At 42.6% G+C, this 23,859-nt stretch overlaps 5 protein-coding genes across 5 annotated transcripts; 4 read left to right on the top strand and 1 right to left on the bottom strand.

The window, feature by feature from the left end:
• Positions 1–7: 7 nt before the first annotated feature.
• On the bottom strand, positions 8–2,025 carry PHALS_07663 (uncharacterized protein; the record flags this gene model as incomplete). Its single annotated transcript, XM_024721170.1, has 2 exons — positions 8–16; positions 85–2,025. The coding sequence occupies 2 exons, from the start codon at positions 2,023–2,025 to the stop codon at positions 8–10; spliced, it is 1,950 nt and encodes a 649-aa protein (XP_024586296.1).
• Positions 2,026–14,953: 12,928 nt separating this feature from the next.
• On the top strand, positions 14,954–16,651 carry PHALS_07664 (uncharacterized protein; the record flags this gene model as incomplete). The annotated part of the gene is made up of 2 exons (XM_024721171.1): positions 14,954–15,794; positions 15,963–16,651. The coding sequence occupies 2 exons, from the start codon at positions 14,954–14,956 to the stop codon at positions 16,649–16,651; spliced, it is 1,530 nt and encodes a 509-aa protein (XP_024586297.1).
• An 853-nt stretch (positions 16,652–17,504) lies between these two features.
• Positions 17,505–18,901, top strand: PHALS_07665 (Predicted transporter (major facilitator superfamily); the record flags this gene model as incomplete). Its single annotated transcript, XM_024721172.1, has 2 exons — positions 17,505–18,171; positions 18,195–18,901. 2 exons carry the CDS (start codon positions 17,505–17,507, stop codon positions 18,899–18,901), a joined length of 1,374 nt encoding a protein of 457 aa, XP_024586298.1.
• A 598-nt stretch (positions 18,902–19,499) lies between these two features.
• PHALS_07666 (serine protease family) lies at positions 19,500–20,273 on the top strand (the record flags this gene model as incomplete). Its single annotated transcript, XM_024721173.1, has 1 exon — positions 19,500–20,273. One exon carries the CDS (start codon positions 19,500–19,502, stop codon positions 20,271–20,273), a length of 774 nt encoding a protein of 257 aa, XP_024586299.1.
• Positions 20,274–20,410: 137 nt separating this feature from the next.
• On the top strand, positions 20,411–23,389 carry PHALS_07667 (hypothetical protein F442_13671; the record flags this gene model as incomplete). Its single annotated transcript, XM_024721174.1, has 3 exons — positions 20,411–21,374; positions 21,435–21,476; positions 21,534–23,389. The coding sequence occupies 3 exons, from the start codon at positions 20,411–20,413 to the stop codon at positions 23,387–23,389; spliced, it is 2,862 nt and encodes a 953-aa protein (XP_024586300.1).
• Between the last annotated feature and the right edge of the window lie 470 nt (positions 23,390–23,859).

A 23,859-nucleotide genomic window follows, 5' to 3' on the forward strand; every position in this document is an offset into this window, starting at 1 on the left:
AAAAGTATCAATTGTCCTCACAACAGGACCACTGCTCTGTTTTTCCAATGACTCAAACCTTTCCTTTTCTGCAGACACTCGAACACTTGCTTCGCTCTCTGCAACGATAAATGTATCAATTGTCCGCTTAGTGGGGGCGTACATTGCTGCTTGATTCTCAAATCGTTCCTTTTCTGTCGACACTCGCACACTTGCTTCTGACTCTGGAATAATAAATGTATCGATCGTGCGCTTGGTCGTCTTGACTTCCTTTTTCGGAGTCTCAAACTTTGCCTTTTCGGCACTCACACGTATACTTGCCTCACTTTCAGGGACAATGAACGAGTCGATTGTCCGCTTTACAGGCGTTGAAAACTTCTGTTGACTCTCAAACATTGCTTTCTCCGCCAAAACGCGGACGCTGGCTTCGCTATCAGCAACAATAAATGAATCAATCGTGCGCTTTACTGGCGTTGATGTCGTTTTCTTGTTCTCGTACTTCGCCTTTTCGGCTGACACACGGACGCTTGCTTCACTGTCAGCCACAATAAAAGAGTCGATCGTTCGCACGGGAGCCGACACGACTGAATACGCACGCTTGCTTTCGAATCGACTGGCAATTCCGCGGACCTTCGAATTGTCTTCGCCTACGGTATACCGACGACCTGTTGCTTCGGATATAGAGTCCTTGACTCCAGACTCACCGAAATCATCCGAATCAGCCCCCCCAATTTCATTTAACATTTGCTCCTCGTTCGCAGCTTGTCTCTTTTCAAGTGCCTCGAACTTCTGCTTTTCAGTATCCACGTGAATGCTCTTTTCCTTTGGAAAGAAACTGCGCACGGTTCGAAACGACAAATTATCGAGAGATTGTTCTGCTTTTTTTTCAAATCGACTTGCCATATTTCGGACACTGGACATTGCCGAATTTCGCTTGATAGGGTTCTTCGCGGGAGATTTCTGTCGATCGTGAGCTTCTGCGGCTTCCTTGGTCTGTCGTGCTAGCTGTGCCTGGAATTTCTCCCGCTCGGCACTCACAGAGATACTTCGCTGTTTTTCGGTAAAATAGTCGCGCTTTGTACGGATTTGAAGACTATCGAGTGAATTATCTCCTTCGTGGACTTCAAGTCGATGTATTACTTGCTTTACTGGCGATGTACCATCGAGAGCCAAATTCGTTGCCAACGGCGTTTGATAAGGTTCTAATGACTCATCTCGATGATTTTCCACATCATCAACGTTAGTTTGGACTGAAGAAGGCATCGTAAGAGCTACCTTCGCGGCAGAATCGGGACAATGAGGTTTGGAAGAAGGCGGCGTCTTCTCGGACTCGGGCTCACTACCCTCCGTATCTGGAGCTGCATCATTTGTTTTATGAACAAGAGAATTGGCGTTTTCGGCTCTTCGAGACAAGCTGTCAGTCACAAATTGTTGACATTCTTCACCTGAAAATGTCTTTAGTATTTTTGTTCTCTTTTCCTCTTCAGCTTTTGTTGGCTCAACGATTCCTTCCATTTCGTCAGGACTACCAGTACTCATGTTGTCAATCAAACTTCTTTTTGTAGTAGTAACAGAGTTCATGAACTCTTCTGCAGTCTCCATCGATTGATTCCTCAATTTATCGTCAGCAGCTGCAAGTTCATCAAAATCGACCTCTGCCTTCTTACTGCTTTCCTCTTCAAACGTCTCATGTCCTGCAAAATCTTCAGGTTTTAAACTATCCCCATCAATTGAACTTCCGACAGTCGCAGCCACGGAATAATCCATCTCCCGATTCTGTGTCACAGCAATAGACTTAGCAATCGCTTCAACAATCTCCGCCGCATCTTCTTCCGTCACGACTACATTATTTACGTGACTAAAATCCTCCACTAAACTATCTTGCACTTTGACACTCTGCTCTGCAATCGTCATGGTTTCATTTACTGTCGTGTCGTCCCCAAGCTCCACGTCGCACGACTTATGAGTTTCCAGTAGTGATTCGTTATCATTCAAATGTTCTTTGTCCTGCTCGATAATCACATCCTTTGAAATTGAGGTCGCCATGCTCTACTTGGGCTTAGCGACTTAAGATCGATACTGTCGGACGCGTCGCTCTATTGCATCAGGTCTACCTCTCTTCTGCCATGACTATGCACTATCAGAGTGCGATTTGACCAAAACGACCAATTGTGTGCCATATTGTCAGAATTGTCCTACGTGGCAAACTTCAAACGATGTGATTACATGTCTCAAGCCAATATATTGCCGCAATCACAATTTATTACATTTACACGTACCTTCATATACCAATATTCTTAAGAACAATCGATATTGTTGTTAAGTACAAATAAGTCTGTCATTACGTTTGTAAGTAGAATCAGCTACTCATTGCTAAAATGCATAAAGTATTTATCTACACATCAGAAAAAAAGACTTTAGGTTTTAGTGATAGACCTGAGCTTCGACTTTGAGTTTATTACAGCGACCTCATTACCTCAGAAATTCAAATTCATTGTAGACACAATGAAGGTCAGGGTAGACGTGAATTTGGAGCACTGGAGATTCGACTTGAGTCTCACTGTCAGTCAGAAGTTGTTTGAGCTAATGTCAGATATCACACCGATCAAAAAAACGAATTAGCACGTGGCTTTATGTTATAAATGAGGAGATTAATCTCACTATATGGTAGTGCCAGGAGTTGGCATCGCAATCGGCCTGAGAAATAGGTAATAAAATATCAAAAGAGACTATTTTATTTCAAGAAATATCATTGATGCAGCACCAAATATATTGTTGTTGTAACGGGGGTATACTGTACAGTCGTGCAAAATAAACTCTATGTGCAATTGAACAATGTACACATTAAAATTCGTGTAATTGTGCAGACCTCAAAGGTTGCTTAAGTAAGGGTACGTTTATTAAGGCCAATGGGATAACGTGATTGGACACGTCAAGCAATGAAAGTATTGAACATTATAACTAACACTTACACATCTAGTGTATGTTTGAATAGATTTGATTCCATGTTAAATGGGAAAAGTCAACCAAATGCTTATTAGTTTGAGAGGCTCTCGGGTTCGCTGATGGGATAAGCGTATTAACCCATTCGCTATGCGGTAATTGAAGCGGATTCGTTTTGGTCAGAGCTTTCTCGATGCAAAGTAAACGGTAAAGTCGCAACGAAGTATCTTAGACTGTATTCGTTGTGAAGATGGAACACGCGTTGCTCGATTACCTATACCTAGATCATCGGGCACGCTTAGTAAGTTCCTGTGTATAGTTTGTCCCGACGGAATACGGACACTGGCGATTTATGGGGTAGAAGCAGTATGGAGCGGCTTCTATCCGGAGACTTAGAACTTATATCGTCACAATGGCATCAAGACCTTCACCAAGATCTTTAATTGGCACAAACGCATCAAATCCTTCCCCAAAGCGGACAAAAATTATCATCTTCATGGAGCGCTCCTCGAAGGGGGGGGGCTTCTAGCTCCGAGACCGATTCCGTCCATCCACCTTTTCGTGGGAGCTGTGAGTGTACTTACGTGTCTGGAGGGTCAGATGGGGTACTAAATGTAGAAGCTCTGTGCGGACACCAGAGGCTACGGATCTCGGGCATGATTTAGGGCTACTTAGTAGCTGATCAGCTCCGCGGTAGTCAGCGATATCGCATCTTTGCCAGTACGAAGCATCTGCGTCATGTGTACTCCTTCACCATTGACAAATATCTACAAAAGGCCGGATTCTCATGCAGGGATGTCTTACCATTCCTTGCAGGGAAATATCGAGTCTTAACAGGTGCAGGGTTGTAAGAGGGCACTGATCACAACAATCCCTCAGACACATCATACACGCTTGTGTCAATAAAGCGATTCCCGATGTGGTGAATGAAGGACAATTTCGACTCGGACTCGCTGCTTTGAAGGCAAACTGGCAGCCGAAATGAAATGAGATACATGCAAATATTCTTAGAAGTTCTAGCGATTCATTTTATTAATTCTTGGACTCCAATAAATCTGATTTGTACATTCAGAGGTATACTGTGGTTGCACCTCATCTTGAGCTTATACAGCATCTTAAGTAAATGGAGCTTGAAGTTTGCGGACTTTTGTTTGCCTTGAGAGCGATAACAAGATGAGGCGTCTGCTTTGCCGAGTCGTCGCTGGTAGGACGTTCAATAAAGACCGAGCAAAATCCAGCTCTGATGGTCGTTAAATTGACTCTAGCAGCTACAAGCAATCATCGCAGCTACAAACCACATTAATTCATCACCTGGAACAAAATTCCACCGACGGAAAGCTGCGCCACCAAATTCTGTAATAGCGTTGATGATACAACTGCTTTATTCCACGATGACGATTTAATCTACAGTCATCTCAATCACCTAAAAACGCTCCCCACGAGAGTCTTATAGCGGAGGTAGGCTGAACGCGTAAATGAAAGAGCGCTTTGGAATTTAACGAGCACTCATTGCGGGCAGATCGAGGCATTACAGCAGCGTTACTCGACGCTTGAAGATTGCTGCGATTACCTTTCGAAACTATTCAATGAAGAATATCGAGTTTAAAGGTTCTAACTGATGATTCCACCCGATGCTCGGCTTTAATGACCCTTTTATACTGCGGTTTCAATCTGTGCATGATGAATTTATTAGACATTGGATAAACGAGAAGTCTCGTGAGCTGGCCCACGAACACCTGATGCTCTCGGCTCAAGAGGCAGGCTCTGTTCTCGAGGCATTCCGTGGTAAGCTCCATATTTGTCTGCAAGCGCTAAAGTAGTAAAGAAGCAATACTTTGATGTACTTCAGCGCTTGTATGCCGAAAATCATCCCCAAAGTGAAGGTTTGGCTGCTCTTTGCGTACACGTGGAGAAACTTCATAATCAGCTCGACCTCTACCAAAGGTATGGTAAGATCGACGAACTCACTTGGGAGATACGACTCTAGCCTATCCGCGTAAAATGTTTGATGTAGGCGCATGCATGTAAGGATAGCTAGGATATAAGTATCGCCATTGCATTTCAATACCTTATACGGTCCAATGAAGCTTAATAAAAGCTTTCTGCTTCCCCAGTTGGACACTGCATGCTCGTGTAGATTTGTCGTGCTAAATAGCACAAGATCATTGACCTTATACACTTTCGTTGATTATCTTTTCTCTTTTATCTGCTTGTTCTTTTTGCAGATCTTGGCTTTTGTAATCGCGTCTTGATCAAACCTTTGAATCGGCTATCTCTTCACGATAAAGTGACCAACGTGCTGTTTTTCACGACTTGTCATGTCGTGAAGATGTCTCATTGAGTCAAAATTTGCTTTGAATTCTGATATAGTATTTGGGTCTCATTGTGGCTACATAATCATAGCCCCTCTTCCTTTTAATAGAAATCTCGCCGATTATGAAGACAGGTACTCTCGATGAATAGTATAGCTCACATAAAATGTGAGTATTCTGTCGAGACATGGATGGAGTTGTTCGGCGCAAACTCTGATAGAAAGAGAAACGCACTTCGCTCTTTGAACGACGTAGCCTAACTACGCAGCACGTCCTCCTGAATTTGATTTACACGCTCTTTTTTTGCCGTCCTTTTTAAAGTGTGCCGCTGTTGACTAGGCAGTTCATTGTCTAATAGTCCAAACAGTGCACGCCCAAACTTTGACGTAAGACAGTACACACAATCTCTACAGATACGCCATGCAGACGAAAAGCCACGTCTACAACGACCTTAGCTGTTATCTCAATAGATATCCTATTCGATAAAGGCGCAAGATGTACCATTTTGCTGGATCAGCCCACTAACATAAGGATGCCATTGCGTCTATGTGTGTCACGCGGAAGTTTTGAATGATTTCCATACTCACAGGCTCCCACCTGTCAACAGGCATTGCCAATGACCAAAGTGGGGCCTCAACGGACCTAATCATTAAGCTCTCTTGCGATCTCGCAAGTCCTCACATAATTGCGCACCCGCTTGAACAAGTATAGCCAGTAGTTTCCCAGGAAAAACTGAAAAGTGTCCTCTCGCATCCGAGATGGCCTCCCGGCTGTCAAGTTACTCACATAATAGGCGATGACGCAAATCTTTGTCATTACGAGCAACAACCTTGCGATATCCCCATGTTAAACCGCATAGAACAGCAATCCATCAAGTACGTAAGTACGATGAGCACGTGATTTTAAGTGAGACGAAAGACATTGCATTGCGTTGTCGGAAGGGTCCTACAAGTACCTCAACAAGTTCAAACATACTTGTGTCCTTTGACAATTTCTCCGCGCGTGTAGTCGTAACTTGCACACGCATTGTCTAAACATCTTCGTTCTGTCGCCATGACTCGTGCATGCTTTCGCTTCTAGATTCTAAAGCATAGTCTACGCGTCTTGACGACGCATCGGTTACAATGTTCGTCTTGTTTTTTTTATTGTACTTCGCAGAGAAAGAATACATCGAGCAATTCTCTGCGATAAATATGGAGTCTCTACTGCCGCACACAATAAGACTTGATCTGTATAGGTCGCAAACAGCTCTATCAACGCAAAAACACACGAAAACTTGACTAAAGCATACTTCTTTGCTAGATGATCTTTGGTATGAACTGGATAGAACCGTCCCTTGGGCAGAAGTTGTCGCGGTGGGTATATGAAGTCTTGTGATCATCCCACATAACGTTCTTTTTTTATGAGTCGCGGAGGGCTGTACGAACGCCGCATAAATGCGCGTGCATTTGTGAAAATACTTGGCCGAGCCCTGCCGTTGTCTTCAATGTCTCATATTTGAACACATACCAATTTTTGATTGCTTCGACCTTCTCTGGCTTTACACGAACGCGATTCTTACCCACAAAGGGCCAAGAAAGGGAATCTCAGGCACAAAGGAAACGCACTTTTCAGGTGAGCGATGAGTTTGTTCTTTCACATAAACTGAAAGACTTGACGAAGATGATCAAGATAAACATCGGCGTCAGATTTCTAACCCGTTTTCTTACTATAAGGAATATATTGTCTGAGTAACCGGTGCAAACTCTCTCAAAAACGAATAATATTTGTCACCGCTCTGTTGAAAGTCGCGAGAACGTTCTTTAAACCTTGTGGCTTTATCAACCATTCGCACAGCATACCACTGGGGGTACTGACTGCTGTTACTTGTATATCATTTTGGCGCATTCGTGTCTGATAGCAACTATCTTTTGGATCGATCGCACTAAGAAATAATCTGCCGACCAATTGATCAAGGATCATACCCTTGGGTGGGACCGGAATTTGAAGAGGTATGGTCGTATTGTACAATTTGTTGCAAGCGTGAACAATGTGCCTCCCACCTGTAGCTTTCTTCATACCGAAGGATGGACTACAATGCTGAGATTTGTTCTCACGCTCAAAGAACTTGAAGTTTGCAATGCCATACTTTTTTGGCATTGAACACTTCTGTGTGATAAAACACTTCGAACCCGGAAATCTGTCAATCTCAAGACGAATGCCTTTGTCGAATGGCATTCCGTCCAGCGCCTTGTAAGGAAATATAACAGCATATTTCTTGACAGGAAAATGAACGCAGGTTGTCATTAGAGCACTCTTCTAACTTTTTCTTTTGTGACTACTCATTAGATATCTCTGCAGTATTGATGACACGTCAATTGCTGCTTCGAAAATCGCACATATCTGCGAGATTCTGCCTTATGACAGGCAACGCTTCAGCATCTTTTTCTCATCCACGACAAGAAAAAACATTCTTTGACTGAACATAGTCATCATGTAACGGATATCATCGACGTCACCTTCTTCGTTATAGGCCACAATATTTACAAACTCGCTTGAAGTGTCTAGTTCTTGAACAGTTTCTCCATCAAAAAGACTTGATCAGGGGCACGTAAACCACTTGACGATTTAATCGTCGTGGTGGGCTTATTCTTCTTTTCTTGGGATGAATTTCTGCCTCTAGCCCCGCTATACTGCCATACCACAATCGCTCATGACCTCCACGTCGACGGCAATAGAGATAGTTTTTTCTGACGCCTGACTACTACTCCTACGATCGGTTTCGCTACCTTAGTCATCTGAAATTGTCATGTGGGCATGGAGAGCCATCGCACGCCACAATATCATATGCAATTTTGTGACTTCTTTACCCATACCAATTTGTCGTCGTCATACAGCTAAAATAAGCGCTGTACAAGATGTTAACTTAATATAGGCTGACGACGCTCCAGCTATGGCATATTTATGATACTAATAATCTTGTTATCGATGCTGAGATCGATTGACTTGTCTTAGCCTCGGAAATCACCAAACGTTATCGCCAAGCAAATAACTTAGTTTGGCCTTTGTATCGTTTTTCCATTCGCTAAACGAATGATCATTTCTCTTTTCACATTAAGCAAAGTGATACCATGCCTGGTTGTAACTTGCTCACAAACAAAATTGTTCGACGCACTAGTGTCAATCAAAGCTCGTAGTGGTTCCTCGAAACCATCAACAAAGACTTATTGGACAATCAAAGACGCACTTTGCCTGTCACTAATATCACTCTCCATTGGAACCATGTGTATCATGCTCGTTGGGGCCAGAGTTTTGGGTATTCACATCATCCACAGCACTGTCCCTGGAACCAGTTTAAAGCGCCGCTGCTACTGGCCGTCTTCGCTCTTACCTTCTTGGGATCGTTCGAATTAACGACCTTTCTAGCACCAGCGGTTATCCAAAAGATCACCCTTTGCCTGATGCCAACCCGGCAAAGACACTCTGCAACTCTGAGCATTATGAAGCGGTTTTTCACAACGGAGACATATTCCATAGTTACGAGGTTCATCACGTGTACCACTCAACTGACGTGCTTGTCTTGGTGCGAAGCCATTAAGCTTGGTTTGCTCAATGCTGTACTCTTCTTACGTCGCACAATTAATGGCTTCGTCAAGCGTATTGAGGAAATCAATGATGAGATGATTTTAGATCGGCGCATCATTTAAACTCGCCAGAAACACTACAACTTGCCTTGAATTATCAACTGGTTTGTCACATATTCTTAATACCTAGTAGTAAGCACGCTGTGGATTCGAGTGTAGGTCGAAAGACTTTGATCAAGCTTTAAGAACTCGTCACGGGCGCGGAACTTACTCTGTGGTGGTTCAAACGCCTTATTGAGCTTGATTTTGTAGTTGTCCTAGCTAAAAAGCAGTTTGGACCGTCTAAACGCTTATCATACACTCAAAACTTCATATGACCCGCAAGGTTGGACATCTTGAACGACCCTTGCTGTAAAGGGTATTGCAGTTGTCTTGCTGTGAATGCTGCATTCAACTCGAAATTTTATCGTTTGGCTCGTTTTTTCCACTACGGCCCAAAGATACTTTCAGCTATATAGACATCGTTCGGTAAAACGAAACACGGACTGCATTCAATCTGCTTCCGAGCTTCTGCAGTGACATCATACATCTGCTCGAGTACCCCATACTCATGTGATGAGGAATGAGAAAACGTGTCATCTATCAGAACCCCAGTTTGCGGTACTGATGGACCGAGTGGAACTGCAACTCCCTCCGCGTTGCTCGGACAAGGACAGCACTCTGAACTGGGCCGACATGCGCTGCGTGCTTATCAGCCGCGTCGTTAGACAAGATTTGAGGTTCCTTGGCAAGACCGCTCGGAGTACAATGAGGTATAAGACGGCGTTATTTGTGACAGTCTCGCAAGTACAACGCACGCGCTGTGTGACTAGGAAGCGATTTCCGACGCAAAGGCAGAAGGTCAGACCCGACTTGGAAGGACGAGAACGACTCGAGGCCTTGTAGACAAATTCGTTGTGGTTCCTAGGTGTTCGACAAAACACCTAAACGTTTTACTCATTGAGCCTTGGTTCCAAAACAATTGATAGATGTTTACGGGGATTGAACCTCAGCTTGAACTCATACAAGATCATGGGTGTACGGAAAAGCATGAATGGAGCTCTCGTGGTTACTACTAGCAATAGTGATTGGCTTATACCACCCACTTCAAAAGACAAAGACACGTCGGTCTTATCAACAGTCTAAATTCCCAAGTAGGAACCAGTGTTCTGTATCTCACAAAATGTTTGCGACCTCAGATATGCATGTGAGATCACGATAGTGTAATCCCTTACCACTACCGACAATGCCCACAGAAAGTACATAAATGTAGTGTGCCTTCATGATAACCTTAGCGAAGTCCATTACAAGAGTGGACTACTTGGAAGATCGGCTCTTTCTAACCTCGTAAATATCGGGTTCAATAAGACTTAGCCCTCTCGGAACCGGCACTCATTTCGAATGGTGAAGTCTCACTTCAGAGTTATTAGATTATGATAACACCGCCCTGGGCTATGTGGAACGATGGGAAGTCCGGATTGATTTAGTCGTGCAATTACATACGATTGCGGCTTTGTAAGCATAGTTAGTGCGTAGGTGCTCAAGTGACCCAGTTACAGGTATTACTTCCGTGCGTCTTGCGACAGGGACACTAGCGAGAGTGTAGAGATTTTTTGTCAACCCTTCTTGGAATTTGAGCCTTTGACAGCGAGGAACGCTATCTGACTTGGAATGTAGATAGTGCTGGTTGCAACAAGCGGGGATTGGAAGGCAAAAGTGGTTGTGTTCCGCGGATATGAAATAGAGCAGAAAATTGCGTTTTCATTTTGCGATCCCATAAGATATACTAAGAGGGATGGCCAATGACAACTGTAACTCTTTTGTGCCTGAGCCGGTCAATTTGCGGTGTAATTAAATGTTGCGCGAAGAAATGCCAGGCCTTTCAGTCATTGATTATGGTTCATTCTTGTCAATAATATTCGGTGATGCTGTTTTCACACCACTGTGTGATGCGCCTACCATATAGAACACTGAAGCTTCGCAACTCTGTGGCGAGAAAGATTATTTGTCTGAGGACAAATAATCTTTTTTTGTCCTCAGACAAATAATCTTTCTCGCCACAGAGTTGCGAAGCTTCAGTGTTCTTGGCTTTTTAGCTTCGGACTTTTTCTCGAGAAGTAATTGCAAAGAATTGCAGGATAGTGAAGTGGCCGAGATGGTACGGTTGGTACTGGAGGGGGTAAAGAGCTCATCCGGCATGTGAGAGTCTGCTGTTAAGAACATTTAAGGAGTACCGAGTATTAGGACTGGGACAGCTAACAACAGGAATCCTACGGATTGATTTTCTGAAGGATTGACAGAACGTGGATACATGGAACTCACCACGCGTGTCTCGAGGCGAGATGTACGTCAGAAAATTGACCTGGTTCCTGGAAAAACACAGCATCAAACATTAATGGCTGTTGGCATGACAGCAATATGCCATCATAGTCAAAATTTGTATGTGCGAAGCACGAAGCGCTTTGATGAGAAAAGCTGAATTTCTGGACTCGACTCTGGTTCTTTGTGTCAGAAATCTAACAGCATATGGCGAGTTATGCGTGCGTATGATAAGCGGGTTGCAGCCAAGATTCCGGCCCAAACGCTGATTTCTTGGTAATCATATTCTGCAGCACACAATGAAGTCCAGTGCACTTGACCTGGTTGACATATATTTCTAACTGCTCGTGAAAGATAGCAATATCTACTCGCAGTGGTGAGTACCCCGACCGTGGTGTGCTCTGGGATCTGCTTGTAATCTCACAGGGACTGCATACTACACTCAAGATGCTCATTCGTCTGACGACGCAGTTGTCAGGTCACATCGTGAACGTATTTCGACACCATTGTTGAATTGAGGACTCGCGGTAAATAGTTCTGTGCAGTGCCTCGATATATGCGCGATAATGAGCTCTTTGCCAATTAGGATAGGCGTGTCATGGCGTCAGCGATATTCCCAATAGGTGTTGCTTGGTAGGGTGGCAGGAAACTCTACAGCGACCATCGTAGTAAACAAGCTTAATGACCCTGGTAGCATTGAGAAAGCGGACGAACCTGGATAGATATGCATATGCATACAGCACAGTACAGATTATGCCGGCATGCCACGATTCCTCATCAACATTCCTTAAGGTAAGGTCAAACAATACTGAGTAGGTGACCGTGAAGGCTGCAAAGAAAACTTTCATAAACTCCCTAGTTTTGGGTCTTCTTAAAGCAAAGCAGACGATTAACGTCGTCCGTCACTTTCAGTAGTTGCAAATTTTATTGTTTACTTCAAGCATATGTCGATGGTCATTAACGTGATGAATCACGTTTGAGCCTCGCCCGCTAAAAGTAATTGAGAGTAGCTACCCTCTTAATGATAAAAAGTAACTTGAAATACGGTGGAACATTGTCAGCTTCTGGGTGGCTCCAACGTATTTGTGATCGATATAGATCAAGCATCGTTGCCCAGATTGACGTTGTCGCCACGAACCTCGCGGAGAACGAAGGAGTGATATCTTCTGTGCCGAGTATAACTTTGATGTAAGATATAATCTGATTCAGTTTGATGTGGCAGCGGTGTGCTTTTGCCTTGCCCCGACTATAAATTGTCGCATGCCGCGATGGTGATGTCACCAATTGGTGAGTCTTTACGTGCGGCGCACAGGTCATACGCTTCATGTATTGCGATGCTGAAAGCTTAAAGGAGAGGATCTTTGGACTAAGCCATCGTTCCATCGAAGCAAGCGTTTATCTCTCTGTGTCGTATTACTCTTCCAAATGTTTGCTGCATCACAGCACTGGACCAAACGTCACTAAAGGTGTAATGATGCCTCATGATGTGGACCGCAGGTCAACCATTTTACACAGGGCACAGAATACCACTCTGTGTGCCCCTTTCGAAAGAGAGGAAACATATTATTTGGTGAGCCTACATATCAACAGTCCAACATGTATAGGTGCGTGAGAGTATGAGCGAGAAAGAAACATTTCAACGGGTTCAAATCTTGCAGAATGCGTTGGAATTTTATACTAGCCTGTCGGTTCCAGGAAAGATTGGGCATCCATCCGTACAAACTATTTTTTTGACTATCTTGAGGCGAGTCAGACAATACTGGCACTGGGAGCTTTGTGGACCTTCTGCGCAAGATGGATAATCTCGTATTTAGCGTCACTTCAATGGATGAGGAGAAGCCAAGCTGACTCTAACGTTTTGTCAATATGGATTGCTGGAAGCCCGCGCTTTACAGCAACGTCTTCGCGATATTTTGTTCAAGGTGCAAGACTTCATATTTATCCAGTCAGCCAATGATCACCCGCATCCAAGTGGCCAGACGTGCACATTAATTGCGGTGTAGGATATCTTAAGGAACTTGTGTAGATTGACGGTGATGCTGGGGTAATTGCTCTCACCCTTTACGTTTGCGTTAAAATACGCAGTAAACGTCTTTACAAAATACACTTTTTTCCTTAAAATAGTTCAATTTCTCCCCATATATCTCTGACACCGCGCTGAAGTGAGGCTGATCGCGGTGGAAGTAGGTTGTCGATATAGATCACCTTGCTGATATCATCAATCCATATCGACCTAGCAGCAAAATCAAGGATTTTTTTGCAAAATTAAACATACCAGAGGCAAGCAAATCACGCACTGATCTACACTGAATGCAGAAGTCCTATTCCATGCTTTCAGCTTACATGCAGTGTCTGCACTTTGTAACGATAAAATGCTGCCTCGCTGCTTACGGTTGCAAAAAGTGACTGAGCGATACTTATAAAATTTTGAATGGATTGCAAGTTTTCAAATGGAATGCTCGAATATCCTGCATTCCACTTGGTTTAAAAAAAGCCATACAATGACCCCTAAGCACATCTACCTTATGCTCTAGTGCGACAATATACTTCTGAGCCGCTTGAGGTATGGCTAACCTTAGTGAGCGCATTTGAAATTGAAGTGTGCCAGCTTCGAGTGCGTGTTGAAAAATTGAAGAGCGTCGATGTGCCACAGTAATCGAGATAGATCACAAGAGCCAGCTGCGAAATAGTCATCCTTCACCGGCCTCGCTTGATCCAACAACGCATGGAGTTTGAGATCCATTGCAAGGGCTTCATTATTCATTATGCTTCGGCCCATCTTCTGTCTTTGACTTACCTTTTAAGGAGAAGGGTCGCGCAGCGTAAACACGCCGCTCACAAGCGAGTGAAGCCTTCCTTCCTTCCAATATCGAGACTTGGCCAGTATATGTACTAGCACGCTGATAACGTTTTATGAAATTGCTGACAGCAAGAGATTGGAGTGGGAAGCATTCATCTTAACTTTCACACCATTTTGTGTGCTGTAGTGTCAAGCATGAATATTTCAAAAAAGGAAATCCCACTCCAATGGCTGCTCTCTTAAATCTAAATTGTCAGGCCATTAGATGGGTGAGGCAACGTGCTTTTTGTGCGTGAATTGAGCAACGACACTTTAAATCAACGGTACGGTAGCCATGACAATATAAATACACTCGGATGCTGTTGCTCTAGCGTAGGCGATATCTGCCAGGAGTAGAGACCTGAGGGGTCGAAATGCTCCTCGCTACCGGCTTTATTTCTACCCGGATAGGCGTGCATCTGACGAACAAATACATGATCACGATGTAATCAAGCCGATAGATACAGAAGGACTTGGCTTGCTAAACCAAGCTCACATAATAATATTCTGGACGTCATCGTGCACATAATTTTGATCACATCTTGTAATGTGAATGTCAAGTATCAATTTTCCTACTCTACATGAGAAGTTGAGGTAAAAGTTGAGCTACGTTTAAAAGTACACAAGAAGTAAAAGTGGGGCCTAACTACGAATCACTATTTTTATATTGCTTCAAGTGCGGCGGTGGAGACGACAACAAGCGCAAGCATGACGGATTTTATTGCCATGATACTTACAATTAATTCTATGACGTTTGACAGGTTCATTTTATTTTTTAATTATGTATTCGTCATCGGATATAGTTAGATGATCACTAAACGTATTTAATCGTTCAAGTTTTTGATATATGAACTGGCTCGTGCACATCATGAGAAAATGATTTGGGATGAAATACGGAAGGGAGGGTGAACTTGAAAAAAAACTCATATACCTTTTGTCCACGCAAAGATATAACGAACATGCCATCACTCATCAGTCTGTACCTGTTCACCGCGACGCTCGCAACTTCCAAAGCAGAATCGTTGAGATCAACTCAAAACTTAAATGAGAAGATGATACCAATTGACGTTACCTCTCGAAACCATGCCAAGTTTTCGCGTAGTGATCCTGTCTTACGTTCAGAAGATGAAGCAAGGATGATGGATATAGATCGAGCACAAGATGTCATCTTGACGCCATTAAAGGAGGTTCTTGGTAGTACTTTTCGTACTACTACCAACGGTGGACATGCTTCAAATATCAATGCTATTGTTAATAAGGTCGAGGATCAAACCAAGGCTGGTGCCAAGGACAAGCTTGCTGCTGCTAATGCTCATACTGCTGCTAACGCTCATGATACTGCTTATGAGCCCGATCCTGCTTACAAAAAGGCTCTTGCTGATGTATTTGCGTTCGTTGAGCCTTTAAAAGCTACTGGTTCTGCTTACGGTGCGCAGAAATTAGCTCATTCTCAAGCTGCTGTCCATGCTTCTGCCCATTCTCAAGCTGCTGTTCATGCTCCTGCTTACGTTCAAGCTGCTTTTCATGCTCCTGCTGTTGCTCAGACTGCTATTCATGCTCCTGCTGACGCTCAGGCTGCTGTTCATGCTCCTGCTGACGCTCAGACTGCTGTTCATGCTCCTGCTCCTTTTGATGTCATAGATATTCTTTCCGACGATGAGTCTGCTGCTCGTGTTTTTTCTGACGATGAGTCTGCTGTTCATACTCTTTCTGACGCTGAGTCTGCTTTACACGCTCCTGTTTACACTGAGACTGCTGTACAAGATCCTCCTTTAGCCCAGGCTGCTGCAAACGCTCATGGTGCTGCTTACGCTCAGAATCTTCCTCATCCTCAGGATGCTGCTGACGCTTATGCTGCTGCTAACGCTGAGGCTGCTGCGTCAACGACGGTTGCTAATGCGATGGTCAAGGATGCTGCGTCAACGACGGTTTTTGAGGCTGCTTCGTTTCCAATTGTTCGTTATCCAGACAATTATGTTATTCCAACCGTGAAGGCTCCTGATGAGTTGTCAGAACGTTTCACTTACGATTGTAAAATGACCCAAAGAGCCCTTACCTCAAAACTAAGTAAGTGGCCACCGGAAAAGGCAGCAAGATTCCAGAAGAATTGTCCTCCTTTTGAGAACTTTCTACTTAAAAGTGAATCCGATTCTTTTTACAAAGAATCACTTATCCAGCTTTTACAATGGCTTGAGAGTCGTCCAGGCACCAAACAGGTTTTTGCGATGTATTTTCCTGAGGTGTACGGACTGGCTTATACCCAAGGATTTCAGATTGAGAGGCTACCAATCATTCAGGAATTTCTTAACGATCAAAAAAAGTTGGCACCCGCTATCAAGGAATTCTTGGCGGCCGAACTTCCTGCAGCGATGGATATAGTCGCTGCTCATAACAACGACATATTAAGTTTATCGAGCAATTTCAGATCAACTTTATCTCTAAATGCCGATGTCAAAGAGGTGGTATATTCAATGTTACGGCATCACAAAGCCCCGTGGGAAGTGTTTTTGGAATTGGGACGCAGTTATGACAAGACAAAGACATCGAGTGTACAAGCTTATCACTTGTTCACTCAATTTCATGTGGCTTGTCACTTCATAATGTGGCTCGAAAATAAATGGAACAAAGTGATCATTGATGTTGATAAATCAATATGAAATGACAATGATCGACATGACATAAGGGTGAGCAATCTGAAGGTTTCGACGTCGATTAGCATTGTGGCATTCCTAGTGTCGGTTCTTACGTATTTCGAAAAACACTGTGCTATTGACGCGCTGCAATTTTCACGCGTAAAGACCAAGTACTCTTTCACCAGCAGAAGTGCACTTGGCGCATTCCAAAAAACCACCAAGCTAGCTCACTTGAATTGCATTCTTTAAAGTAGTTGATGATAAAGAAAAGATTAACTTGTGAAATGTCAAATATTTTATTGTCAAAATACGTAGCATCCTATAAAATTAATTACGTAATGTAATTCTGTAAGATTGATCAAGCCAAATATTCAATGGAAACTGTTGCAATAACACACATATATACCCCTCAACTTACTATTGAGTTATCACACATTGGATAACATCTGTGGATTACATCATTTGCTACAGATTTGCTTGTTTAATAAGCTTCTTAAATTTAGAAAATAGCAAATTGCTGCAGAAATTTGCAAAGGAACTTGTCTATATCATTGAGTATTCGTCACGCTGCATTGGTATCAGTACAAGCATCCGTGCAGAATCAATGACGACTGGAGCAAATTTCGACTCTACAACAACGATGAGAATATTCAATCGAAAAACAACATATTTGGCCAAGTAAACTTCAAGTCGCATTGTTCAGTGAATCTAATTTCTTATATTTCAAATCTGAAATCACAAACCTGTTTTTACTCGACACCAAAATTTTAATGTACCGAACTTTTTTCATCCTCGCAATTTCTTAGGAAAAATAAGACACTGAACTTATTCTTGTGTAAATTACATGAATACTCACTCATTTTGTTTCAAAAGCCTAATGCGCTGTACAGACGTACGATTGGATTCACTTGAGCCTCGTCTTTCAGGGTTTTACCTAAAGCTCCTACTCTTCACTGGTGTGAGCTGGGCAATTCAAGCAGCTGAACTTGTCCTGCTTTTCTTCACGCGAGTGCTTGTTACGCAGGACATTAAAATAGGCACTCCAGTCCTTGAAATGTTTGAAGTTAGCATTTTGGTTGGATCAGCATTTGGAGGCCTCATCTTTGGTCAAATCGCAGACAAATTAGGTCGTCGAGTTGCTCTTATTACATCAATGGTTTTCTCTTCAGCTGGATTTGCCATCTTGGCTTACGCGAATGTTAGTGATATTCTATTACTTGGTCGTGTGATAATTGGTCTTGGATTTGGCGGACAACTCGTTTCAACGTTTCTTCTTGTCTTTGAATTGACTCCTTCCTCCATGACTAGTCGTATGATAGCATTCATCAATGCATTTACAGGTCTAGGTGGATTACTTGGTTTGGCTTTAGCGTATGTAGTAGCGCCAAAACTTCAATGGCGTTCAACATATTTCGGAACGTCGGGACTCGTGCTTTATACATTTGTTCTACATTTTATGGTGCCAGAATCACCTCGATGGTTGGCAAGTGTAGGTCGGACAGATGAAGCTTGTGCTATTGTGGAGAAAATGGAGCAATCTTGTGGTCACATGTTGATAAAAATGAAGGTCAAGTGGAAGCGCTTCAATCAACGTCTGTTCAGGATTTCCCAGCTTTAGAAACAAAGCTATCGCGAATTCAGGAACTACAACGACTGAATTCAACTTTAATTTTGGGGATTATGTGGATCACCATGACCGTCTCCACCTACATACTTGGTATTTACATTCCAACACTCATCAGCTTAAACGGCTACAATATGTTTGCAAGCTGGACCACAACAAGTTTATTGGAAATTGCTCAAGTGGTTGGCTCTATTACAGGAGCAACAGTATTGGACACATATGGACCTTCCCGCTGTTTTGTAATCTTTGCAATCTTAGCAGCTACTTTATCAATTTGGCTGAGCTACATGCCTTGGTCATGTATTGTCGTCATTTTCTTTTCTTTTTTTGTTACGGCTTTTCTCTCAGTTTGCTGGAGTTGTGTTCTTTTGTACACACCTTTACATATGAAGGTTATGTACCGCGGCCGTGGAATGGGATACGCTATTGGAGTCAGTCGTTTGGCTGCAGTAGGAGGACAATTTATATATCCATACATGTTTAACACGTGGATGTTATCTGTGTCTATGATATGCTGGATTTTCGGTGGACTTTTAATCGTCGTTGCAGTTTTAATTCATATCGTATCTCACATCAATTATCACCCATTAAGTCAAGAAGACGACGCTATCTCGTTGACAGAAAGAGAAGAGATCTGGAGAACGAATTGATGGGAAATTATGGAGATCAATTATTGTATTATGAACAATCAAGAAAATTAAACCTGTGATCATATTGTCTAAATCCTTTATTTTTCTACTGCAATACTTGTACATCATCCTCTGTATGCTTATTTCCAATATTGTCATTGATTTTGATGGTTGGTTTTCGGACGTTGAAAATGTATATAAGGATTTGCCGTGACGCAGAATGCTCCTGAGATTTAGTACTTCTTAGATATTTAAAATAAAAGGGTAAATTGCAAAAGGTTTCTAGCAAACGGTACAGGGTACCTGTTAGGTATGCCTTAGTGCTTGGAGGTACGGGTTACATGGAACTGCTGGCACTTTCATAGCTGATATCTGACATCTGGTCGCTAAGTTCGGATCAAATTTGAAGTTGGGCACAATAGTCTATACCAATTCAACTACTATACCAAGATAACGAATAAGTTAATATATTAATAGCTAATATTTTGTTACTCTTATAAACTTTTCAAGGTTATAGTATAATACAACTAAAATATGCGTAGCAACAGCTGATCAGCATCTGGTCACCCACCATATCAGCATTTAAAGCCTTCTACTAACAACGACGTTCGAGTTTCAAATGATTTCTCTATCAGCTTTCGTGACCATTTACGTCGCTTTGACGTCGATCTCGATTCGTGCACAATCATTACCTTCTAACATGACCACAAATCTTACTGTTGTCCCAGTTACGGAATTCAAGGCTGGTAAGAATTACATCGCTGGTATTCGCTCTACAAGAGGCGGTAAAAACTTTTGTCTGGGTGCTCTCATCAGTCCTTCTCACGTTTTAACTACAACAACATGTATTACACACAATATTCGTTGGGTCTCACTTGGTTCGAATACAACTTCTGGTACAAGTAGTGGAGAACAGATCAAGGTCGTCGCCATGTTGGTTCATCCTCAAAATAACGATTTTCGTAATGACTTTCTCATACTCGAGCTTGCTTTAGCAACAGATTTCAAGCCAGTGATGTTAGATCCACCCAAATCAATTGTAAAATCAGGAATGAAAGGTGGTCGACTTGGTTGGAATGACACTACCGCAGCAGCTGTCGAGTCTCGTTATATGCAAAGTGTCGAAGTGACTTTCGTAAGCAATAAAAAATGTTCAAAAGATCTTTCGATTCATAAATCAAATTTCTGCTCTCGTGGATATCCAGGTGTGAAATCTTGTATGGGTGATAAAGGTGGTGCTATCATTGTGAATGTGGAGAATCTTGACATTCTTGTTGGATTAGTTAGTAGTAATGAACATTGTGGTCAAATTGGTGGTATGAACGTCTACTCTCGAGTATCTGCTGTGCGTCCATGGATCGATTCAATCATTAGCAACATTTGCGTTGATTAGAAACTCAATAGATGCAGAAATAGCAATACTAGTAGTAACGATAGAACTACTATTTTACAATATGATGTACCTTCACAAAGAAAAAAATCTAATACCTACTTAATTTGTCATTTCTAATCTTTTTTAACATCTCACTCATGGAATCTGGAGACGAGAAACCTGTGAGCATGATCCCAAATATTCTACTAGATGGAGATCGTCTCAACATGTTGTTAGATATCATTTGTGCTGATTATATTACAGCATGCTATGCTAGTCGAGAAAATGGGAAACGTGTGGTCTTTAAGGCTTTAGAAAAACTTTATATCTCGGTACATGTCGGCGCACCTGGTACCAGCGTTGAGACTCGTCGACTACGACCATCACAAGACCAAAAATTTCAAGAACGAGCTCAAATATTTTACGACGATCTTATGGCTGAGTTTCATAGTCGAAATCAAAGTATTGAAAGTTCCATAAACAATCATGTGGTTTCGTCGGTTAGAGGTCTTGAGGATAGTGTCGTTCGAGAAATTATGAAACCACGATTACTACAAATAGTTGATGAAGTATGTCGTGAACGTGAGTGTCATTTGATTTTAACTGGAACTTCAGCATTTTCGACATCTTCGACTTGTCGAGCGACTACTACGCATCTTGAGACTGGAAATGAACAACAAGATATTATGTTATTACCTACAACGGGTGAAATACGAATGGAAGGATGGCTACGTAAAAAGGGACAACATGTGAATTTATGGCGAGAACGATATTTTATGATCCGTTCAACACCTGATGGTACACATTTTTTATGTTACTTGAGAAAGAAAGGAGATAAAGAGCCACGTGGATGGTACGTTCTTGGACCAGGTACAACAGTTGATGAAGTAAGAGAGTCACCTAGTAAAATTGAGACTAAAAAGCTTTTTACGTTTCGAATACGACACTTGAGTCATACACCAAATGATGAAGTTGATGAGAGTGCAAATGGAGCAGAAATGACACCGAAAACGACACCATCACGATTAATAACCGAGTTACCATACTCTCCGCTCGATTCAGCTGCTGTTTTACATGATATGGATCCTGACTTGAAAGTGAACGTCAAGCGCGTGTCGTCTCGTAAATTTCGAAACCGAGCAGCTGCTGCTGCTGCTGCTGCAACTGCAGCAACTGCTGTAGTATTAACTGGTGGTCTTGCTGGTGTTGGAATTGGTGTCATGGGTATGAGTATGAGTGCAGCAGCTGCTGCTAGTGCTGGTGCTGCAGGTGCTATGATAGCTCAAAGTCGCAGTAAAGGTCCTATTGCATTAGCTGCTGAGTCATTGGAGACGGCCATTTGGTGGCGCAATAGCATTTTAGAATGTATAGCTCAAGCAGAAGATCAGTGGAAACGCTATTTAAATTGGTATATGAATCAAGATCCAGATATGGATGACACAAGCTTGAATCCATTATTGGACTGCAGATTGCCCATTACTACGCTCAATGGCATTTCTAGACGACGATCAATGTCGTTGCAACCGTTTGGTAGTGCTGGAAATCTTTCGCTTCATACAACTAATCGACATCGCTCGGGCTCATTTGGATCCATGCCACGATCAATTGCCAAGAGTTTTCGTACTTCAGCCACCTTTTCACAGGAGACAAGTTGGAAATTATACGAGTTTTCCAATAAATTACGCGTCGATACTGAACGAATAAGTTATCAGAATAGTCTGTTTACGTTTGCTCCACCACCAGCATTACGTACAAGCTTAAAGGTTCATGCATCTCCTCGTAAGGTGTTTGAGATGCTTATGAAGGTAGATAGTTCGTTCTACAAATCAAATCATGTGATTCAAGAAGCACGTGTTTTGGAAGAGCACACAAAAGATCATAGTGACGTGGTCTACTGGAAGCTTTTCCCCACGTATCTCTGGCCATTTTACGTGAGTGCTCGAGAGCTGTGTATGCTCCGTTACTGGCGCATGGAACCAGATGGTTCATACTTTATTTGTTTTCAGTCTACAACACATAGGAACTGTCCTCGTAAGACTGGAACTGTGCGTGCTAGTATCATGGGTGGTGGTTTTATTATCTCACCTCGTGTACAAGAAGACTATGATCACCATTTTGAAGAGTGTTGGGTGACACTAACAATACAAATGAATCCACACGGATGGATTGACTCCAAGCTAGCGCGTTCATGGTATTACGTTCATGCTTATGGCGTCTTTGTTTTGGAGATGATTACAGCAATCACTGCAACTGCAGGTCTCCACACTCTCCGTCCAGGTACAGTCACTTCAACCTGTCAAACAAGTCTGGATAGTCAATTAGCCTCCATAAATCAGCACAAAAGCATAGAAAAACAATATCTGATGCTCGAAAGGTATCGTACCGATCTCACAGTGCAGCATGGATTGCCAACTAAATTTTGGAGTGAGCCGAATGCTAGTAGTTTTGTTGTCCGTGGACCAAACTACTTTTCGTCTAAGAACAAGGTCCCGTCAGTACGTCAGGCATGTCGACTCGTAAGCGTGGAACTATACAAGTCAAATGAAATGATTCAACACATTGGCGTGTCTTCTTTTGTCGGAGATGGATTTGATACTATTGATGCGCCAACTTCAGCAATAGAAGATCGTCCATTTATCTTAATCATCAACTTTATGCTTCCCGGTCCACTACATCACTCGCTCGTGCTCTATTTTACACCTGAAGACCCGTCCGAAATGAAAAAGAATTCTGTCTTTGCTGATCTTTGCCATCAAGTTCTACGTGGTTCGAACGATGAATTTCGTACACAGCGTATTAAACTTATACCACGTGTGGTGCAAGGCTCGTGGCCGATTCGTGAAGGAGTGGGCACAACACCCGCTATTTTAGGTACAAAGATCTATCAGAAATATTATCAGGGCAAGAATTATCTTGAGGTGGATTACGATGTTGGTAGCAGTACAGTAGCTACAAGCGTCTTGAATCTCCTGATCGGGCATTCTCGGGACTTAATCATTGACTTGGCTTTTGTAATTGAGGCACAAAGCGTCATGGAATTACCTGAACGTGTATTATGTACTGTACGTTTAGATTGCATTGACTTGCGTCATGCTGTGCCATACGCGATGTCAAGATACCTGGCCACGAAAAATTAAAAATGTCATTGGACTTTCGCTAAAAAACTTGATAATGAAAGTCTTGCAGCAGATCATACTCGACAAGCGTTGCTGGTCAAATCTTGTTGAAAGAATCAGCTACGTAGTAAACAAAAGCATGAATTATTCTTGGACAAGCACGTGTGTACTGCGTTTGGGAATTCTCGTATGTGTTCACTTAAGTCACGTGACAGATCAAGGTTATCGACAGCAACTCTTGAGTTTTATTTTGTTTTAGCAGTATGATGACGAGACATCACAAGCTTGATAAGCCACAGCCGCGATTCTATGGAATTTATGAACGTAATATTCAGTCTCACTCACTGACGCTGTACTGAGAGGCACCTAGTATTTGGATTGCACAAAGCGTGATTTTGTGACGTGACAGAATAGATTTAGATTCGTCACCAGTAATGGACCGAGAGAAATCGATTTGATATGTTAAATTGACAGTTCAATTGAACGATACT

The sequence above is a fragment of the Plasmopara halstedii genome (genome assembly GCF_900000015.1).
Source record: "Plasmopara halstedii genome assembly, contig: Scaffold_3120, whole genome shotgun sequence".
In the NCBI taxonomy this organism is placed as follows: Eukaryota; Oomycota; class Peronosporomycetes; order Peronosporales; family Peronosporaceae; genus Plasmopara; species Plasmopara halstedii.